Source organism: Bactrocera tryoni, chromosome 2 (genome assembly GCF_016617805.1).
Source record: "Bactrocera tryoni isolate S06 chromosome 2, CSIRO_BtryS06_freeze2, whole genome shotgun sequence".
Lineage (NCBI taxonomy): Eukaryota > Metazoa > Arthropoda > Insecta > Diptera > Tephritidae > Bactrocera > Bactrocera tryoni.
The window spans coordinates 39,362,623-39,386,409 of NC_052500.1; the positions used below are offsets into that span (position 1 = coordinate 39,362,623).

Below are 23,787 nucleotides of genomic sequence, written 5' to 3' on the forward strand. Positions count from 1 at the left end.
CCCTTAGCTCCCATATTCCCAATACAATGATTTTCGAACTTCCAGGTGACTTTATACAGCATATATCGGTCAACATGTGAGTTACATATCTTAATAAAATTAAGAGAGCGTGTTACTCATAACAGTGTATCTTTGTGCCTAAAGTGGACAAAAGTCCAGTTAATATCACATATCTGATTTGTAGATGTTTGTAATATAATTTTAGCAGACGCGAACTAAAATATAGGAATAGAATTAAGTATAAGTTTATTACTTTCAATATAAGTCAAGAAAATATCAAATTTGATTCTAATTTATTCACGATTTCATCGAATAATGAATTTTTAATTCTTTCGCAGCTATTTATACTCTTGCAACCTGTTGCTACAGAGTATTATAGTTTTGTTCACTTAATGGTTGAGATAGATATAGGGTTATATACTACTGAATTTTTAATTTATACTTCGCGTGTTTTTCGATTCGGAAAATTTTTTTTCTGTAAGTTGGTAGTAGAGTTAGTGACATCTATGCTAAATCACGTCAAAATATTCATTAGTATTTGAGATACGCCTCGTTTTGTGAGGCTCCAAAAGTGAATTCTTCGATTTTTACTATGTTTGAATTTATTGAACAAAGAAGTGCGATAATGCACCATCTCATACTGCATTGATTATTCGTGATAATTTCCGTTCCGACACCGTTTTGATTCAATTGAGGATATAAAAGCTGAACCGAAGAAGGTTCTGATGGCCATCACGACGGAGGATTTTTTCCAAATGCTGTGATGACTGGAAAATTCGTTGGCAATAAGTGTATTGCAGCGGGAGGGGATTACTTTGAAGGAGATAAAATGAACAAAATTCATCTTTCAATTTGATCAATAGTATGTAAGTATATATAAATGATCAAGATGACGATAAAAGGTGAAATCCGGTTGACTGCCTGTCTGTACGTCCGTCAGTCCGTGTAAGCTGGAACTTGAGTAAAAATTGAGATATATTGACGAAACTTGGTAGGTGAGTTTCTTAGTACAAAGAAAATTACGAGTTCGTGGATGGGCGTAATCGGACCACTGCCAAGTCCACAAATCGCCATTAACCAAAAACCTATAAAGTGCCATAACTATGCACTAAATTCGGATAAAAAAACTATAATTTGGCATAAGGGATCGCAGTAAAATTTTTTTAAAAAGTGGGAGTGGCCCGCCCTTTAATAAGTTAATGCACAATTTTCTACTAAAGTTACAACAACAAATTTCGCCCGGCATAAATATTATAGGAAATTCTACCAACAGTGTAAAAATAGATGAAATCTGAAGATAACCCCGCTTACTCCCCATATAACCGTACTGTTGAAAACTACTAAAAGCGTAATTAATCAATAACTAATAACGCCAGAGACATTAAATTTTACCTTCAAGATGGTATGATTTTTTGGTCCAACTACGCCCATCTACGAACACGTCATTTTTTTGTTCTAAGGAACGCGTATACCAAGATATCAAGATATTTCAACTCAAGTTACAACTTGCACGGATGGGCGACACACTAACAGTTACCCAGATTTCAACTTTTCTTGTCATCCTGATCATTTATATATGTATGTATATATAACCTTATATCTATCTCGCTTACTTTTAGGTTATACCTACATTTGTTAGGTGAACAAAACTATTATACTCTGTGGCAACAGGTTGCAAGTTAAAGACCTTTCCATTACTTACAACAATGTCATATAACTTTTTTCTGCCTCTTATAATAGTTTTGCCGAAAATCGAGATAAACAGTTGCCCCCTCTCCTTCCTTTCCAGAGATCGCCCGTACATTATTTTTTCCTTAATGTTTGTTATTTTATTTTTCGCTTGCGATGGGTTTCGATCAACTATGAATTTCTTTCTTTCTTATAATTTTCAAAGATTTCTGCACTTGTCTATAAGTTATGTGCGAAAAATTATTTTCGTCTCTGTATATTAAACACATTAGATGGCGGGCTAGTAAATTACAGATTAATATCTTAATTTCTGCAATACCAACCTTCCTTTGGAACCAAGTTTCATAGCTATATCTCCACTTTCATTTAAGTTATTGCTTGTACGGATAGACAATCACCCGGAATTCGCAACTCATCCTATCATTTTGATTATTTATATACCATATATGTATGAACATAACTCACAACACATCTCCATTAGTTTTAGGTGTTACAAATAATCGCTAGGTGAACTATTATACTCCATGGCTAAACAAGGAGCGTTCCAAATTAAACAGAACTATAAAATAAACAGAACAAATGGTTTTTTCGGCAAAATCAATTTATTTTATTCAAAATAGTCTCCTTTCGCTTCAATATAGCTATTTGCACGGTCTAAAAGCATGTCGAACGAGTGTTTTAGCTCGTTGGCCGGTATGGCCGCCTGAATGCCGGTGCAAGCCTTTTGAATGGCCTCTACGTCTACATAACGCTTTCGTCAGTCAATTTGTGCGGAACAAACCGTGCAGACACCTTTCGTAAACCCATATGTTCGGTCAAAATGGTCAAAATTTCGGCTGAGTTTTGATGAATTCACGCACAGTTTCGATGAAATTTCCGGTGAACACGGATTTTGATTGGCCAACATGTTGATTGTCATTTATGTTCTCACGACCACTTTGAAAACGTTGAAACCACTCGTGCACTCTTCTACGGGATAGGCAATCATCTCCATAAACTTGTATCAATTGAAACGTTTCGGTAAAAGTTTTACCATTTTAAAACAAAATTTAATGTTGGCTCTTTGTTCGAAGCTCATTTTGGCACCGATAACACAAACATACTGACACTTAAAACGCAATAACTTCACTTCCAATGGATTAAATGGCATGAAATTCTCACCGGACAATCGATAAAGATAGCAGATTCTAACGCACCGACATATGTATATGTAGATGGCGCCACCATGGGGCGCTAGATTCAAAAAGTCCTGTTTACTTTGAGACGCACCTTGTATGTTGCAGGAGTATAAATGTGAATAAAGACGTAGACCGGAGCCGCTCTTGCAACTACTATTAGTGAAACGGCAAACATGGTAGGAATTAAAGTGACCTTGATAAGGTACTAGATATAGCAAAATAATACATGAGTTATCAGACGATCCATCAGAATTTGTGTTGGGAAATAAGGAGTAGATCATAGAGAGCTTGTCAAGGTGCACCAAAGTTCCATGGCATCTTGCATATTATCCGATATTGTATTGCAATCTTATCCTCCTTTCCCACCTTTAATTGGCCAGCAATTTCCTAGTGTTTGACACATCATTACGCAGACAAAAGCGACATTAACACTCTTGACTATGTTAGTTCAAGTCTCTAACAAACAAAAAGTATGAGAATTCCACAAGACAGTTTATAAGCATACATATATCACTTATTATACCCTGAACGGGGTATATTAAGTTTTTCACGAAGTTTGTAACACCCAGAAGGAAGGGTCGGAGACCCTATAAAGTATATATATAAATGATCGGTATGTTGAGCTGAGTCGATTTAGCCATGTCCGTATGTCTGTCTGTCTGTATATATGCGAACTAGTCCTCAGATATCGTTTTGAAATTTTGCAAACGTCATTTTCTCTTCAAGAAGCTGCTCATTTGTTGGAACTGCCGATATCGGACCACTATAACATATGGCTGCCATACAAACTGAACGATCGGAATCAAGTTCTTGTATGGAAAACTTTCACATTTCATAATGTATTTTCACAAAAGTTGGTGTGAGTTATTATTCATAGAAATAATGCAATATCGGAAGAAATTGTTCAGATCGGCTTACTATAGCATATAGCTGCCATACCAACTGAATGATCGCAATCAAATGCTGGTATGGAAAACTTTTGCATTTGACAAGATATATTCACGAAATTTGGTATATGTAGATTATTTTCTAAGGCAACAATGTAATCTCCGAAAAACTTGTTCAGATCGGATTACTAAAGCATATAGCTTCCATACAAACTGAATGATCTGATGAGAAACAGAACAGAACACTAAAGTTTTTTGTGCGAGGGTTGAGAGAAATTTGAGAAAATTGCATTGTAAAAAACTATTAAATGAAAAATTTAGCGGAAGAAATCGTGAATGGATAACAATCAAATTTGATATATTTTAAACTTATTTTATAGGTTATATACTGAATAAGTTTTATTGCAATACTTTACTATAAATTAAACCGAAGAGGCTAAATTCAATATATTGAGTTGAAAGCGTCCACCAAAGGATATGAATTCATTATATTATGGACATAAGGTTTAGACAAAGGCAAATGCTACTTTATTTTAGCGATAAGCATTAATATAATTTTATAACTTTTAAAAACATTTAATTTCATTATATTATCACAAATTTTATGTAAGATTTAATATATGAGAGTTTGGGGATTTCTTTGAATAAATTTACATATTTTTGACATTCAACTTAATACCTAATATGTAGTCGAAAAAGTCTTCAAAGTGTACGGACGTGTTTTTGAATTCGCTCCGTGATTTTAATTTTTGTAAAAAGTAAGCAAACAAAAATAATAAATAAAAACAAACAAACAAATAAAAAACAGTGCACACAAACTTTTAATAATAAACATTAACAAATAGTGCACAAAACAAATATATAAAAACAAAAAACAAAACAAAAAAAACAAACAATTATGAGTTCTTCGCAGCCTCAACCGCAAAACCGTAGGCATTCCTTAAATGCCTACTTCAGTTTTTTCGAGCCAACAAAAGCAACTCCTGGCAAAAACAAAAGTAACGGCGATGATGAGTCATCGCATCGATCAGATGAAAGAGAGACTAAGCAAGCGCAGTCAGCAGAAGCAGCAGTAAACAGCAATCGGGCAACAACAAATCCACTGACAGCAGCCACTATGCAGCCAGCAAGCACCCGGGCAGCGAAGGAAAATAAAATGCAAGGTGAGAATTTACCAAGCAAAAAAGGGCCATCAATTCAGACTGGTATTGATCGCTACATTAATGTAAAAAGGAAATTGAGTCCTATTACAACAGCGGTCAATACCAAAAAATTTCAAGCAAACACGCCAAACACCAAAAAGCCAGAAATTCTTAATGGCAACAGATTTGCCTTATTAAGCAAAGGGCCTAACGACGAAGCAAAGGTTACCACCACGGTCGTGAATGCCAAACCCCCTCCAATCTATGTATTTGCGTGAGCGTAGATCAAATGCGCTTGTTTCAAAAATGAGCAATATAATAGGCACAAACAATTTCCACATTGTGCCTTTAAAAAAAGGTAACATAGATGAAACAAAAATTCAAACATACACTGAAAAAGGTATCATGGAAATTGGTAAATTCCTATCAAATGATAACAAGAATTACTACTCTTACCAACTGAAGAGCTCAAAAGGCCTAGTTGTTGTCATAAAAGGTATAGAGTCTTCGGTAGACTCTAACGATGTTAGAGAAGCACTAGAAGAAGGTGGTTTTAGCATTAAATCAGTAGTAAATATTTTTAACAAGAACAAAGTCCCACAACCAATGTTCAAAATAGAATTGATGCCAGATTCCAACAAATTAAAGAAAAATGAAATACACCCGATTTACAATTTAAAATATCTTCTCCATCGCAGAATCACCGTTGAGGAACCACACAAGAGAAATGGTCCAGTACTATGTACAAACTGCTAAGAGTATGGACACACGAAAGCATATTGCACTCTACGATGTGTCTGTGTAGTATGTGGTGATCTACATCCAATTTCAAAATGTACTCTTAAAAAATAGGATTTAAATAAAAAATGCAGCAATTGTGGAGGAAATCACACTGCTAACTACAGGGGTTGCCCTGTATACAAAGATTTAAAATCGAAGTTGTCACAGGGCATCCAAGCACGTCGTAACCAAATGATGAATATTACATCTAATGAAAATATTAAAATCCCCGTCTAAATTTCAAAACCAGTAAATCTTAAGGACAATGCTACACAAGGGAGTTAGGCAAACGTGGTGAAAGGCAATACTACACAAATGCAATTGCCACAAAACCAACCAAATGGAAGCGTTGAAACTATGATTTTAAACCTCACCCAATGTATGACACAATTTATGGCTTCAATGCAAAATATGATTCAAGAGGTAATCAAATCACAAAACCAAATGTTGCAAACTTTTTTAAGTAAAAAATGAGTGTATTGAACATTTGTTTATGGAATGCTAACGGTGTTAACCAACATAAATTGGAACTCATTAGATTTCTGGATGAAAAAAGTATCGATGTAATGCTATTGTCAGAAACTCATCTTACGAACAAAAACAATTTCTTTATACCGGGATTTAGACTCTATGTTACAAACCACCCAGATGGAAAGGCACATGGAGGAACAGCAGTGTTGGTTAGAAAACGGTTAAATCACCACACATCAGAATCTTATGCCACCGCGCAATTACAAGCTACAACAATAACTATTAAAAATCGCTGCGGGGACTTAAATCTGACGGCCATATACTGCCCACCTCGATTTAAAATTACAGACATCCAATTCAAAGACTTTTTTGGAACACTAGGCCATAGATTTATAGCAGGTGGAGATTACAATGCAAAGCACACGTATTGGGGCTCACGGCTAATTAATCCGAAAGGACAACAGCTGTATCACACTATTATAAATAGGCACAATAACCTTGACATAATATCTCCTGGTAAGCCGACATATTGGCCTAGTGATCGTAAAAAATACCAGATTTAATTGATTTTGCTATAATCAAAAATATAGATAAATCGCTTATAACAGCTGATACAAGTACTGATCTATCTTCTGATCACTCTCCTGTACTAATAAAGTTATGAGAACAACCCATATTCGTTAATCCAAAAGTAGGTTTGACTTCCTATAAAACGAATTGGCTAAAAAATAAAAAAATACGTGAGTAGCCACATTAATGTTGAGTACAAAATAAATACAGGTAGAGATATCGACGAAAGCATAGAAGAACTCAATGATATAATAACTAAAGCAGCTGTCTTAGCAACACCAAACAAAAACTATTTGCCGCTTGGTGCTAGAAAAATTACTAACAGAGAAATAGAAAAGCTTGTAAACGAAAAAAGGCGTGAAAGGCGTGAATGGCAGATAAGTCGCTCCCCTTCCACTCAGCTTCAATTGAAATCAGCTGCACGTAAACTAAAAAAAGCGCTTAAACGTGAGGAAGAATCCAATACCGAAATGTATATAAATAAGCTGTGTCCAAATTCAAGCAAGCAAAATTCTCTTTGGAAAGCCCAAAAGTCCCTGAAGCCACCAACTAACTCCAACATGCCTAAACGAGACATGGGCGGAAATTGGGCTCGAAGTGACGAGGAAACGGCTAATTGTTTTGCAAATCACCTAGAAAAGGTATTTCAACCAAATAGCCCAAAGAACAACTTCAAGTTGTCCAGCTTACCCAACACAGTTAACGAGTCACTCGAGTCTTTTAAGACTTCACCTACTGAAATTATTAGAATAATAAAAGAACTTAAACCAAAAAAGTCACCAGGACATGATAATATTACCCCAAAAATGCTAATTGAGTTACCAAATATTGCTGTAGAAGTGCCCTCTACGAAATAAGAAAAGCATTTGAGCAAAGAGAGTACTGCTCAGCTTTATTTCTAGACGTGGCTCAGGCGTTTGATAAGGTGTGGCATGAAGGCCTTTTGTATAAGATTAAAAACATTATACCTTTAGAATTGTATAAAACATTGGAGTCTTATTTAAAAAATAGACAATTTATGGTAAAAGTGGGAGATTTCATATCTGACGAACGACAGATAAGGGCTGGTGTACCCCAGGGTAGTGTTTTAGGCCCAACTCTATACATCATATATACTGCAGATCTTCCTACAGCTAATAATATATTGACCTCAACTTTTGCGGATGACACAGCTTTAGTGAGCCGTAACAAATGCCACATAATAGCATCAAGAATATTAGCCGAGCACTTAAGGTCTGTCGAAGAATGGCTAGCCAACTGGCGTATAAATGTGAATGAACAAAAATGCAAGCATGTTACGTTTTCACTAAGACCTAAAATGTGTCCGGCAGTAAAAATGAACAATATTCTAGTACCCCAAGCGAACGACGTAACTTATCTTGGTATTTACCTAGATAGAAGACTTACGTGGAGAAAACACATACATATCTAGTAAAATAACTTGCATGAAGATAAGAGCTGCAAATTTAAATTGGCTTTTAAATAAAAACTCCAAACTTAGCCTAGACAACAAAGGGCTTTTGTATAATGCGGCCATAAATCCGATTTGGATGTATGGCATTCAACTGTGGGGTACGACCTGTGCAACTAATATTGATATAATACAAAGGTTCCAATCAAAAATGCTTAGAACAATCACGTGTTCACCATGGTACATGCGTAATAAAAAAATATCCATAAAGACCTTGGTATTTCTATGGTAAAGAAAGAAGTAGAAGACAGCAGAATTAAATATATATCTAAACTCCGAGATCACCCAAACCCTTTGGCTAATGCTTTGGTACATTCCTGCGATCAAACACGCCTTAAAAGAAAAGATATGCCTGCGTACTAAAGAGCAACATATCACCAAAACAGCTCAAACACTTGCTTGAGCTTGTCTAGTTTTTAAATAGATTTAAGATTTTAAAACTTATTGTTAGGCTTTTAAAACAAAAAGCAGATTCAATAAATAAAAAGATATTGCAGAAAAAAAACAACTTAATACCGATGTATGTACATTAGGGTGTTTTTTTTCTTTGAAATATTAAATTTTTTCAGTCCCGTCACGAAATTTTCTTGGAAATACCCTAAAAAAATTCCCTAAAAATTTTAGCCCTTAATATTAACATTAAGAACTAGACCAAGGCTTGTAAAAATTTTCCATAGAAAATACACTATAATTGTGAGTTTTTATCTTTAAATTCCTACAGATCAAAGGTATTTTATGGCATCGCTTTGACTTTAGACGCATATTTCTCAGAATTGTTCACTCTACAAAAGTGCTCAGTGCAACAAAGTCGTAACTCACACCGGCGAGGTAGTACGGGGCTCTAAACCCGATTTTTCCAAGAATTTCGCATTTTTTGTATATATTTCGTAAATTACAGGAGCTATAGAAAAAATCTACGAGACAAATTTGTAGGAATTTTTATTTGCTATAAAAAAGTTCAAGGTCAAAATCGCTATCATTAATACTTCTCGAGATATTCGGCTTTTTAAGTAAGGCTATATAGAATTTTTATAGATGGTATGTATTAAAAATTTAAAATACCTCTGATCTGTAAGAATTTAAAGATAAAAAATTTTTACAGGCCTTGGTTCAGTTCTTAATGTTAATATTAAGGACTAAAATTTTCAGGGAATTTTTTAAGGGTATTTCCAAGGAAATTTCGTGACGGGACTGAAAAAAATTAATAGTTCAAAAAAAAAACACCCTAATGTACATACATATATCAATAATTATATACTTAGTAAATTAAGACTAAGATCTCTTACATGTTGACTGATATATACTGTTTAAAGTCTTCGGAAGGTTTGCAAATCTCTTATTAAGTATATAGGAGAAAAGGGCAGTATTGACGTGATTTTCTCTAATTTTGGCAGTACAACATAAATATTACACAAGAAGATGCTCCTGAGTTGCATTAGGGTAACTCACATACCATCACAAATTTGCATATGGTAAAGTAAAGTCAGCCGGAAGTTTCAAAATCATGAATATCAGTTATATGGGGGCTAGGGCACACCAGATTTGATCTATTTTGGGCACAAATTGCTATTAGAGGGACATGCTTTATAATTTTCATTAAAATAACACATACGTTAGCCAATATACATATGTACATAATGTAATGTCAAATGGAAGTTTGAAAATCTTTATATTAAGTATATGGGGCTAAGAGAAGTATTGACCCAATTCAACCCATCTGACATACACACATTCTTTTATCAGGAAAGCAATTATATATCTAACACATTGACCGATATTTTCAGTAAAACGCTAGCCATGTTTTGTGGGAAGAAGGCGTGATTGCGTTCCAAATCGCATACCTGCCGTTACTCACCAAATGTGTCTTGAAATCGATGTGGCAGATCCGTAAATATATGATTTCACCTAAAAATGAACAACGCCACACTTGTCCAGTTTAGACACTGACTCCTATAAAGCTCTTTAATACCATCCCGGATGTAAAAATTAATTTCTCTGAGGGGTTAGTGATTAATTTTTCGGATTTTTAGTAGTTTTTAACGAAACCGATTTCATCTATTCACTCTGTCATAAGTGGCGTCGAAAGGATTTATATGCGATATACGTATACATTAAAATGGGACAGTTTTTAAACCAGACATAACCGAAGTAAAGTTTTGCTACTTTGTTTTCGGCTTTGTTATAGCAATTTATATGTTTTCCATAAATAGTGTGTGTAGCAGATTACGCCCATCTACAATACCGAACTTCTTGTGTGTCGAAGAACGTGTTTACCACATTTCATCAAGATATCTTAACTTCCAACTCGTCTCATCATTCAGATCATTTATACTTGTATATGTATGTATGTATGTGCCCAAAAAATAAGGTGGCATTTGAATTTAAACTGCGCGCATCGAAGGATTTGGAGAATTTTTTTTTAGGTTGGTAGTACTGTCAGTCACATTTATGTCAAATTTCATGACAAAATATTCATTAGTGTTTGAGATACATACGTGTCATTTTGTGAGCTGCTAAAAGTGAGTTTTCCGTTTTTTGCGATGTCGAAATTTGTTGAGCAAACAATTTGCATTAAATTTTGTTTACGGAATCAATTTTCTGCTGCGGATACGTTGAGGATGGTACAGAAAGACTTTGGTGATGAGGCTATGTCTAAAAAAAATTTTACAAGTGGTATAGTGAGTTCCAAGCCAGCCGTGAACGTGTCGAAGACGAAGAGCGTCCAGGGCGACCATCAACAACTCAACCGACGAAGCCCACGTTCAACAAATCAAAGATTTGGTGTAGAAAAACCGTCGATTAACAATTAAAGACCTTGCTGATGAAGTTGGCATATCGAAAGGCTCAGCCAATACCATTTTGAAGGATATTTTGGGCCTAAAGCGCGTCAAATCTCGACTGGTACCGAAAACATTGAATTTTTTGGAAAAAAGGCGTCGCGTTGAACTGTGTGAAACGATGCTTTCCGACTACCAGGGTGTCATGAAACACATTGTAACTGGCGATGAGACTTGGATCTATGCTTACGACCCCGAAAAAACCGATCAATCGAGCGAATATCGTGCCAAAAGAGAGCCGAGACCGAAAAAATCACGCCAAAGTCGCTCAAAAATCAAGGTCATGTTGACTGTTTATCGTGGTGTTGTGCATTACGAATTCCTTCCAACCGGTCAAACAGTCAACAAGGAATATTATTTGAACGTTATGCGTCGTGTGCGTAAGGCTATCGGCCTAAAAAGGCCGGAATTGTGGAAAGACAATTCTTGGTTTTTACACCACGATAATGCACCATCCCATACTGCCCTCGTAATACTTGAATATTTCGCCAAAAACTCAACCCATATCGTTCGCCGTGCGACTTCTGGCAGTTCACCAAGCTCAAAAGACCGCTCCGGGGACACCGTTTTTATACGATAGAGGAGATTCAAGCCGCAGCGAAGACGGAACTGAAGGCCATCCCGGAAAGTGACTACAACCAGTGTTTCGAAGATTGGAAAATCCGTTGGCATAAGTGCATTGCATCGGGAGGGGATTACTTTGAAAGGGATGAAATTGATTTGGGAGAATAAATAAAGAATTTTCAAAATAAATACAATGTCACCTTATTTTTTGGGCACAGTATATAAGGACATATAACTCTATATCTATCTCGACAAGGTTAGGTGATACAAACAACCGTTAAGTGAACAAAATTACTATACTCTGGAACGAAATGTTACAAGACTATAAAAATTGTATCACAACATTTACAGAATTTTATTTTTAAATGAAAACCAATTACTTGAAACGCCTACGCCGGTCATGGAAACAAAAGTCACTGCAATCAACAACAATAAGACTTCCAGAAATTTAAGTAACGGATACGTTGGTAATGGGTATACCGTAAAGAAGACTGATAACCAATTTATGCCATTTCGTTTACATTTCGGGTCAAAGAATAACTGTCTTAAATGACAGTCACTAAAATCACGACCGACTTACTTCAAACATTTTAATTCGGGACTAAAAAATTGTTTTGCTTATTTCAAATATGCCAACATATGAAGAAAAATGTAAGCTAGTTAAAAGAGTTAAAAAAGCTTTTCCCCAATTCTTTAGATACAGATACATACATATATACAATATATACAATATATACATATCCTTGTATATAAGTATTATCCTTGTATATAAGTATTTTGATATGATTGACCCTTGTAAGTATGTACTCACCATGTTTTCGTTTAGTTTGCAGGTATTGGCGCAACTGGCGACGCAGCTCGACTGAAATTTAAATTATAAAAAAATAATAGCTTTGTACAAGTTTTAATCTCGACATATTTACATGTAGATCATTTTCCCCACCCTGAAACGAGAGGATTTTATAGTTAAATAGTACATGTAAGTTAAAAATTCAAATATATGTACAATACACTAACATGAATGTTATAAAAAAATTTACGTTATTTTCAGTTAACGTAAAATTTACCATTAATATCGGAGAAATTTAAGTTCATTGGCTCTTTCAGTGTTTTCTGATTGTGCTTACATTTAGAAAGAATTTATAGACAATTATTTAAGCTGTGAACAACCTGCGTTTCAACATGCACTGGTTTCATTTGAACGCCTAAGTTAGAATTTCCCATATCAGCAATATTTCAAAGCCTTAGATAAAAATTATGGATTTTGGTACAAAAAAATTTAGTTTCTTAAATATAATAGAAGTTAATTTAAGTTTAAAATTAAATTTGGTTAACTCATTTTAAATTATAACTTCTGTTCATTTTCCTATATATTCTATTGCATTAATAGTAATTATAAATGTCGTCTGTTGCATGTTATGACGAGAATTTCATTGACAGTTTGGCTACAAGCAGGAATTACATGAAAGTCCAGATGTGTGAATTGGAATGAAGCAAAGTATTAAAGGAATCCGAAATCATCTATTAGATACTTATATAAGCCCCATTTTTATATGAATTGAGGTCAGAGCGCTGATAATCTATATATATAAAAGAAAGTGACGTTAGTTACTACGCTTATAACTGGAGAACGCCTGGACCGATTTCGGTGATTACCACCAATTCGGACAGGTCTCCGCCCAAACAAGGAGAATACTAAAGAAAATTCTGGAAAATTTTCCAAAAAAAAAATTATGAAGAAAATAAATTTTCAAATACGGTTTTAAAAAGGAACATGATTTTAAATGCTGGCGCATAACTCAAAAACGCCTGGACCAATTTTGCCAATTCTTTTTTTAAAATGTTCGTTGAGGCTCAAGGATGGTTTTTATGGCAAAAAAAATTCGAATAATTGCCGGAAAACCCCTAAAAAGAGCCCTTTTCTTTTTCCCATACAAACGAATGAATGCTGTTAGTAACGCTAATGCTCGAGAACAGCTGTACCAATCTTGATGAAATTTTCAGAGGTTGTTCGCTGTGGATTGAGGAAAGTTTAGAAATAAAAAAACCGTATGCTTTTCGTGAGGAAAAGTCGGAAAGTTGGACAATTCCAAAAAAATAACTTTTTTTCATACAAAATTTTTTTTTTCAACTTTTTTCCTTTTGTTTTTCAATTGTCAAATTTGTCGTTTGCTTTCTTTATTCCGGTTATTCAAAAAAAAATTATTGAAATTTATTCCGTGAAAACGTTATGTGTGTTTCATACAAAGTGCTCAATTACAGATTGAAATTTGTTACGATGCCACGAAGAGGGCCCGTTCGTTTTGGCATCAACATAAGTATGTATATTGACAGCCCATGCCACATGACCGAGTATTCCCAGGATGCGATGGACATACGCATGAAATTATGGATCGCGGGCAATCAGCAAGCGATCGTCACGATGTCAGAGGACAACTTTTCAAACAACAGTTGCGATGTTTTGTAAACTTTATCTTAAAGCAACCTAAGTATATGTGGTGCTGTTAGATGCTGGATGTACTCTGTTGAGTGGCAAAAGAGAGGTTTGCCGCACGCACTTATTCTTCTTTGGATGGTGGATGGTGATTACACCAAATCAAATTGATGAAATCATTTCTGCGGAAGTTCCTGATCCAGAGATAGAACAGAATTATACGAAACCAATATGGTTCAAGTACCTTACGAACATCACAATACCACTTCGGTTTGTATGTCTGACAATAAATGTACGAAACACTATCCAGGAGCTTTTCTTTCGGAAACACAAACTAGAAATGATGGATATCCAATGTATCAGCGTCGCTCACCAGATAACAATGGTAGAACATTTAGCATTCAATTTAGAGGCGTGAATATCGAAGTTAACAACACATCGAAGTCGACAACATATGGATCGTACCATATTCGCCACTGTTGTCTAAACCACATTCACAAGTCATGTCAATGTTGCGTATTGCAGTTTGGTGTAATCGATAAAATACGTGTGTAAATACGTCACCAAAGGAAGCAACATGGCGGTTACTGATCTTGAACGATACGATCGATACGTGAACTGCAATAAAGCGCTTTGTTTGATATTTACATTTGCGATTCATGAACGTTTTCCGACCGTTGTGCGTCTCGCAGTTAATTTGGAGAATGACCAAATAGTCTATTTCAACACAGAGAATACAATACAGACAGAGAAAACACCCCCAGCAACAAAATTAACATTTCGAGTTTTTTCTCAACTTTCGTCAGTGATCTTGATATTATACATACAATTACAATTACAACTGCTGGAACATGATAATCACTGGAATGAAGTTCGACCACTTTTCGCGATGATCAGCCATCAAATTAGCGTCAATTATGGAATACGAACAAAAATGACATTGCCGAAGACATTTTACATCGTATTCGCTAAGAATTGGAAATGGGTAAATTCCGGTTGATACTTCCGGTGGTTTGATATCAATTCCATCTTCCCTTTACCAATTCACCAAAGATGAACTCATCACAAATATTCGGACATTGGACAAATTATCGTAACTACAATTCCTTAAGTGCACGCGCAATGTTAGCTGCCAAAAATACCGATGTTATTGACTTAAACTGGAAGATTCAAAGTCAAATTCCGGGAGACTTGCGCTCATACAAATTGATCGATCGTGGAATTTCTAAATTCTTTGAATAGGCTTGGTATGCCACCGCATCATTTGCGTCTCAAAGTTGGATCTGAAGATTATGTTCCACAATCTTCAGGCGCCGAAACTGTGTAATGGAACCTGACTGATTGGGGGGCAGAATGCTTGATTCTACGAATTCCTCTGAGTTCTAACGATTTGCCATTTCAGTTCAAACGTATTCAGTTTCCAGTGAAAATTGCATTTGAGACACAAGGATAGTCGCATAGTGTATGGTATATATTTGGAAATGCTATGTTTTTCACTCGGCCAGATACACGTGGCCTGCTCACGAGTTGGAAAACCATCTTTTCTATAGTACACCGGAACAGAAACCAAAAAATGTTGTTTATCAAGCTGCGATACACTGAAAAAAAGTGAAATGATAAATTCAACTTTTTCATTTCTAAACACATAATTTCACGCAGGACAACGACTGCGGGGTCAGCTAGTTTTCAATAAAGCAAAGATCTTATACAGGTCGGATGACATAAATTAATTCCAAAAACAAGAAAAAAGTTAACTTGGGCTGCACCAAAGCTAATATACCCTTCACAGGTGCATTTCTTTTAGTAACTATGTGTTCAGTTTGTATGGAAGCTATATGCTATAGTAATCCGATCTGAAAAATTTTTTCGGAGATTATATTATTTCCATGTCAAATGCCAAAGTTTTCCATACAAGCATTTGATTCCGATCACTCAGTTTGTATGGAAGTTATATGCTATAGTAATCCGATCTAAAGAATTTTTTCGGAGATTACATTAGTGCCTTAGAAAATAATTTATACAAAATTTCGTGAATATATCTTGTCAAATGCAAAAGTTTTCCATACCAGCATTTGATTCCGATCATTCAGTTGGTATGGAAGCTATATGCTATAGTGAGCCGATCTGAACAAATTTCGGAGATTATATTATTTCCATGTCAAATGCCAAAGTTTTCCATACAAGCATTTGATTCCGATCACTCAGTTTGTATGGAACCTATATGCTATAGTAATCCGATCTGAAGAATTTTTTCGGAGATTCATTGTTGCCTTAGAAAATAATCTATACCAAATTTCGTGAATATATCTTGTCAAATCCAAAAGTTTAGGCGATGGCAAGAGAGCTCGACATCTCTCTCCAGTAATTTTGGTGGATATTTTGGATACGAAACGCGTTCTTGCTCGACTGTTTATGCTCAGAAATATATATACACGTATATGTTTTTTTTATTTAGGATTTGTTTTACTTTTAAATTATTGAGATATTAAAGGAATTAATTATCCTTTCTTTTAAATTAGATCAAACTGGATACAGTGTGGTTCAGTACCTTTGGGGTTTACAGCGGACATCGTTTTCAAGTCAACGGAAAGAAAAATATATAGAAGGCAAAGAATATAATAAAACAAGAAAAATATGTATAAGCACATAATAAATATTCAATTCTAGTGGATCCTTCTTATAGAAATAATAAGAACTTTGCAGTAAACGGAACTCTGCATTTTATTAATAAAAAAGAGCCACATTTTTCCCACAAAAGTGATTTAAATTCTTAAATGTTATTACTTTAAAAAGAAAAATTAATTGAGCCTCTATTTGTTCTCAATTGACATCTCAAAATGTTTTTTATAGATTTTAAGTAGTTTTAAGAAGTTTAAGCAAATAAAATAATTTAAGAATATATTGATTAGTCTCATTGGAGAACAATCAATCATGTCACTATTAATGTATTTAAATATTGTCAATTGATAGATTACAAATAAATATAAATTAAAAAAAAAACAAAAAAATATCTGCAGATATACATATACTGATATATAAAAATTATCAAATATGTCACTCACCCCAACATCAGGCGGATCAAATACAACCTGAAAATGCATTATTTGTAATTTGTTTGCAATTTTGAAGTGCGATTAACATACTTACATTTTGCAAAACGCACTCGGGCTCTTTAAGACAACACTGCAAATAGTTTAAGAAAAACGATATATTTACAGATGTATTGACATACTTGTATGTATTTTACAATAAGTAAGGTTATACAAAATACGTTTAATAAGCAACAATTGAAATAATATCACTTGAAAATTATGTCTTTTTATAATTTATAAACATATAAAACACGAAGAAGCTTAAAAAATACTGCGCCTACGCACCCTATTGGGGGAGTCTCGATCATCTTCGCCGCATTCTAGCTGCAAATAAAAATACACGTTTAGTTATTTTATAAGCCTTATGTAAAGAAATAAATAAAGTATTAAATAACATAAGCGAATAATGTGTAACAATATAAGTATAATTAAATAAATATGTACAGACAAATATGCACATTTTAATATGTACAAAAGCTATGAATACTGAGCTATGTTCTCGTGCAGCCAAAGTATTATACACATACAGATTGATTTAAAGCCGAATGAAATATTACGAACATCTTTGATGTCTCGACATTTTTTTATAAAAGTACTACGTTTAATTCCGCAGCTAGGCTAGCGCGAAATTTGTGACTGTATTTATCATATTTTTGTTGGGTGCACTCATCTTAAAATACGACAGAACTTTTTCTCAACTTTGTTAGATGATGGTCGTACGACGCACATGCATTCACAACAGATGAAACAGTAACATAAATAAAGTAGCCGCAATGCCTGGCGATGCATCAGACAATGGGATTTTCTATTGTGATATGCCTGGCTGGTACAACATGGTGTGTCCAAAAAAAAACTGCCTTGTTCGTTAACCACTCCGGTAGGAGCGTTGACTATAGTCAACGCCCAAAGATAACCCAACACAACCGAGCGTCGACTATAGTCGACGGCCACGACATGACCGCGCACTGCCGAACGTCGATTATAGTCGACAGCCAGGAATTTTATCTGCAGTTGCATAATTCTAGTTTCGTTAAATTCAGAGAAAAAGAGAAACCCAACTCTCCTGTCCCTAGAAATGTGAGAACCGCTCACCTACAAAACTTTGACAGTTGACTGGATCTGGTAACTTTTGACGCTTTGCAATTGGAATGACTTGAACGACCAGATCGAAATTATACTGAAAATATTTCTGCTCTAAGGTAGGAAATACCAATTACTTACATTGTATTGCTTCTAGGTTGTATTACCTTGCAATTTGCCGAGCATGATTTGGAATGCGCATAAGAACAAGCTCACAGATCTGTCTCTTACAGCGCTAGTAATTCGTGGTGGGCAATCTTTCGAAAAGGGCCAATGAGAATGCCACGCTGTTATTTCAGTGTTTGGTGGAATCCACGCTTTGGACGAAGTATGTAGCGGTGAGGTTCCGTCTGTCGGCCGAGACATTCGGATGGTTGATTGGAGTACGCGTTTTCAGCAGGCTTTAGCCTGCCGAAATGGTGTACGTTTTGGTCGCGCAGAGTTTCGGTGAACCTGCCACACTGATAAGCATGGCTGCGCAATGCTTACAGCATGTTCCGACCAAAAATTTGAAGTAATTAGATTATATTTAATCTATACAATAATCTAGACTGTCCTTATTGTACTTGTAGAATTTTAAACTGTTGTTTTTAACATTAAAAATTCACATCGTTTAATATTAATTAACAAAAAGCATTGATATATCGTATTTTGTTAAAAAAATTTGTCTTATTTTATATATTTTCTATTAAATGAAAATAATGGACGCTTTTTGTAATTTAGGAAGTCGATAGCCAGGTGACTTCATAAGTATTAAATTTATTTCTTTGTTTAAATTTTTGTAGTGTCGAAATCAGCTGATTATCGGCATTACGTTATGCACCCCATCAAATAACGTAGCATTGGGCCCGCAGATACGGCACGGCAGTGCATATAGGCAGCTTAAGCAATTGCCTATGACAAAAGTTTTAGGGCGGCATTTAGCCAAATTTTCTTTACATATTTTATCTTTTTTATTTTATTTAAATAAAATGACAAATTAACAAAATTACTTCATTTATTTAATACACATTGGGACAAAAAAGCTCCCGGAAATTGTTATTAAATTCTCCGGGATGATATTTACAAAAAAAATGTATTTTGCTAAGCTGGTAGGACTGTCCTTAATCTATGCCAAATATGAGCGCGATCTGTCAACCAGTTTGTTTACAGCAGCTGCTTAAGTCGGTACACCTTAGTAGTGCGTTGAGATTTTTACAATGGATAAAAATATCCATTGTAGAAATACTTATACAAGTAACAAAAGAATCATCAATAGCTGAGATCACCTGATCAAAATAGTTGATTTTTCGGCACAGAGATTTAAATAAAAGGACTTAAAAATAATAAAGAGGTTGCAGTATAGGCGCGTTACTGATATTTTTTGGGTATTAGGTTTCCCCGGAGGGCTATTTTCACCCATATAATATATACAATAAATAAAATTTTAATTAAAACTAGGTAAATTTAATCTTTATGAATTTTAATAATCGAAATACATTTGAAAATTTAACAAAAACGTACTTAAAATAATAAATTGGATAGCATAACACGGCAACACACTCGTGCTTTTCTAAGGCATTTGGCCGTTTTAGTAGTAGAATATTTGGGAAACCCTAACGAACTGCCTGGGCTTTTACCCTGAGTCTTCCCTCATTCTATTGCATTCTTAATGTAATTTCTGTCATTCTATAAGCTTTCGACTGCGTATTTATGGGTGAAAATTATAGGATTTTTTACTTGTAGGTTTATACAATGCAAATATCGAACAAAGAACTGGTCGCAAATTTCGTGTGCGTCATTGTAGCGAATATTTACGGTGATTCAGTTTTATCAAAAACACAAGCTCACAAGTGGTACAAAGTCTTCACAAACTGTCGAAAGATTGTTGAAGACATGCCTCGTTCTGGACAACCTCTTCAACTGATGATAATATTAAAAGAGTGAAGGATATGGTAATCGTTAGACAAGTGTTAGGCGATGGTAAGAGAGCTCGACATCTCTCGCTCATAATTTTGGTGGATATTTTGGATACGAAACGCGTTCTTGCTCGACTCTTCCGGATAAAGCTGAATTTTAGTACGGTTGTGACCGAATTTAAAGCCAAAAACGCAATGAATACCATCGATCAACCACCGTGTTCAACAGATTTGGCTCCGTTTGATTTTTCCTCGTTCCCCAAACGGAAATTGCCGCTACGTAGAACTCGTTTTCAATCGATCGAAGAGATAAAACCAAATTCGCCGAAGGAACTAAAGGTCATACCAAATAACCACTCATGTGTTTCTAGGACTGGGAAAATCCGTTTTATTTACAATTTTCGGGTACTCTTTTGTCACAATATACATATGTACATATATACTATTGAACATACATAAATGCGTAAAACGGACGCTTATTTTAACATAACTTGGTGTAATAGCATAAATTCATTTTCTTATTGGAAGCATGCCTACAAATTTAAAAATATAACAACTAAATTTACTCTTTGCCTAAATACCCCTTCCTTCTTATCTTGCCCCTTTCTTATTTTTTGGTAATACGTACATATATGTACATGTTTGTCGCTAGTTTTTCATTACTTAGAAGAAATTTGTATATAGACTTGAAATGTTATGTTAGTGGATAATGACGAAATTCGCAAATATTAGTCATCGGACGAAAACCTATTGTCTCGTAATTTCAATCATTCAACTTAAAAATATAATATTAAAATACAAATATCCACTCACCGTCATAATATTTGATTGTTGCAGGTCCGAACACTATAATTAATAGAATTACATTGTTATGAAATTATTTATAAAAAACATCTTACAGTGATATTTCTCGTGCCCAAAATTTCAGGTAGATTTACCGTCTGAAATTCAAGCCCCTCAATATCCCAGTTATCGTGATGATAGGCGTTTTTTATGAGTTTCATTAGAGAACAAATGTCCTGACGATATTTATGTTCATTATTGCTGGTTTGACTACAGCTGGATTGAATCCGACGTTTCATGCATTCTAGTTTTTCTGCAACCTCGCTCTCTAGATCTGTCATATTACAAATGATAACTTCGTTGATTTGCATTAGCATATCCACCCATTCCTGATAAGTTACAAGCTTGATCTTTTGAAAATAAAAGTTAATATAATTACAAAGTAATTCTAATTTAAGCAAATTTTCCGCTTTCGCTGTCCATCATAACATTAATTAAATTAAACCAAATAAAAATCAAAATTAAGAATGTGATATGTTTATACAAATGGATATTTCTGCCTGGAATGGACATTCTATTCCTTGTGTCGTGTGTATTTTGAGTATTCTCTATTTCTCCTTTCGTTGTATGTTTATTATGATTTTTGTACCACGAAACAGAATCCAAACCATGAACACTGTTGACCAGAATTGATATACATAACTAGTTTGCGTACTCGTAAGCATTGTTACCTTCCACCTATCTGTCATAGGTATTATTATTCATATAAATTGATGATTAAAATCAAGATCTAGGTAATCCTTGTGAGCATATACATATGTGTGAATACTAAGCTCAACTACTGAAAAACTCAGACCCAACTAGCGAAACAACTATCCCATTTCCATGCTACTACTAGTGCACCTCATAACTGGCATGGCGAAAGAAATAATTATACAAAATCACATATTAATTTGAGTTACATTCTATATCTACAGCCGTATTTTGTGTAGATAATTGTATAAAATCATTGAGCCAAATAAAATAAATCGTTTCACAAGTTCATACTTTCAAATACATACATACATACATTAAAGTATGAACTGAAACATTTATTCGCTTACTTACATCCGTATCACCTTTCGCCATATTTTCAATGTCTACCAAGCGTCGAATAAATATTTCATTTAATTGCTCATTCAATTTAGCTGCATCTCCACAACTTTCTGTTTCAGCACGGTACTTGACCAGACGCTGCTTCAAATAGCTTACGTCATATTGTAGGGGTTTAAAAGGATGACAGATTTTAGCTGATTGTTGAGACTCAAAGTGGTCCTCCTTAGAAAACGTTTTTTCAATTTTGGTAGATTTTGACTGGCACTTCTTTGTGGACGATTTAATGGTTGAATTAGACTCTTCAAGCCAATGCGGATGTTGTGAATTCTCATAGTACTCGTTCGAATCTAACAGCGGCGACGGCACAAATGGCGCCGATGACTTTGTGACCACATTTAACGATGCTGCATTTAAACCAGAACTTACAACCGAAGTTTCACTGCCTATATGACTTGGTACCACTATGTTAAGAATAGTGGGCGGTGAATTGGGAGATAGTTCCTCTTCATTTGCTGATGTCGACATTAAACGAAATTGGCGGTTACGTGGTCGGCTACGAACTTGCGGACATATGTTGGGGGTTTGAGGAGTTGAATTCTTGAGTCTGCCACTCATATTGGTACTTTTACTAAGATTTTGATTCATATGAATTGATGTTTTAATCCTTCCCAATGCCAATTTTTTTAATATTTTATCTGTTTGGCAAGTTGAGTTTTTAAATGTTATCTAAAGAAAAATTTTTTATATACTAATTTTTGGTGTTCATTCGTTTTTTTTTAGATTTTGTCGTATTTATGCCTTTTTATTAATTTTTTCTTTTTTTTTTTGTCATACACAATATGCGTGACACTCAATTCCAAGTCAAATTGTTGCTTCTGAACGAATTAAAAACGACTGTGAACGAATGTCGTTAAGCGTGTTTCATACTTGAATTGTGCCTCAATTTGTGCATTGGGCAGTACCAATACTAATACCTTTCTAACCTGGGTTTTTGTTTATAATATTAACAGTGTGGATTTTATTGTAGATGAAACTGGTAATTGGCAAACATTCCTAACATGTACGGGTGTATATAAGCCTTTTGATAAATATGTTTGAACATAAGGGTAGAAAATAAAATTTATAAATACTCTAATGATTCACTCTTTAAAATATACATATATATGTATTTGTTTAAACTTTCGAACTTAACCAAGGAATGATATTTTGGTTTTTATTATTTCTTCCTCGTAAAAATGTCATAAATCATCCTAAACGGTAGACTACCGGTAAACTCTAATATCAAGTTAGAAATTAATCCTTTATATATACACATTTTCATATTAAAATTATATATGTACATATGTATATTACAATAGTACATTTATAAATTTAACTCAGTTGTGCTTTGAAACTGTAAAATAGTGCTCAAAGGTAAAGAAGTATTATGAAGATATGTACATTAAATTTAATAATAAGTAGAATAACGGATATTGTATGAAAAGGCGGAATAATCGCAAACAAAAAGGAAAATCATTTTCACGTTCACACCCTAATGGAAACACTGATCTGCAAACAGTCACATGCAAATGTATGTGTGCATATGTGGTATGTACTTGTACATAAAAGACATACAATCAACCAGGAATAAAGGGATGTCCAACTTATTCCAGTGTGAGAGCGCTTCAAAATTAGCGTTTTTTATAACATTTTCCATTATGGCCAGATTGAACAAAATAATAATTTTTGGGCATTTGAATTAAAACACCCAACATTTAGTATAAATAAAAATTACTATATAGTGGTTATTTAAATCTTATTAAAGTATATTAGAATA

The 23,787-nt window shown here is 34.4% G+C and overlaps 1 protein-coding gene across 2 annotated transcripts in view; it reads right to left on the bottom strand.

The window, feature by feature from the left end:
• LOC120768146 (polyamine-modulated factor 1-binding protein 1) overlaps positions 1-22,708 on the bottom strand; it is a 449,193-nt gene extending 426,485 nt beyond the window's left edge. The window contains exons 1-8 of one of the 2 annotated variants that reach the window (XM_040094706.1): positions 21,984-22,708; positions 20,993-21,286; positions 20,907-20,939; positions 17,401-17,439; positions 17,171-17,206; positions 17,086-17,112; positions 12,513-12,533; positions 12,401-12,451 (exon numbers count right to left, since the gene is read on the bottom strand). In XM_040094706.1, the coding sequence (XP_039950640.1) occupies positions 12,401-12,451; positions 12,513-12,533; positions 17,086-17,112; positions 17,171-17,206; positions 17,401-17,439; positions 20,907-20,939; positions 20,993-21,286; positions 21,984-22,616 (1,134 nt within the window). In that variant the 5' untranslated portion in view covers positions 22,617-22,708. The remainder of the gene's footprint in view (positions 1-12,400; positions 12,452-12,512; positions 12,534-17,085; positions 17,113-17,170; positions 17,207-17,400; positions 17,440-20,906; positions 20,940-20,992; positions 21,287-21,983) is intronic. The other variant, XM_040094707.1, reaches the window with a different exon arrangement.
• Positions 22,709-23,787: the final 1,079 nt, after the last annotated feature.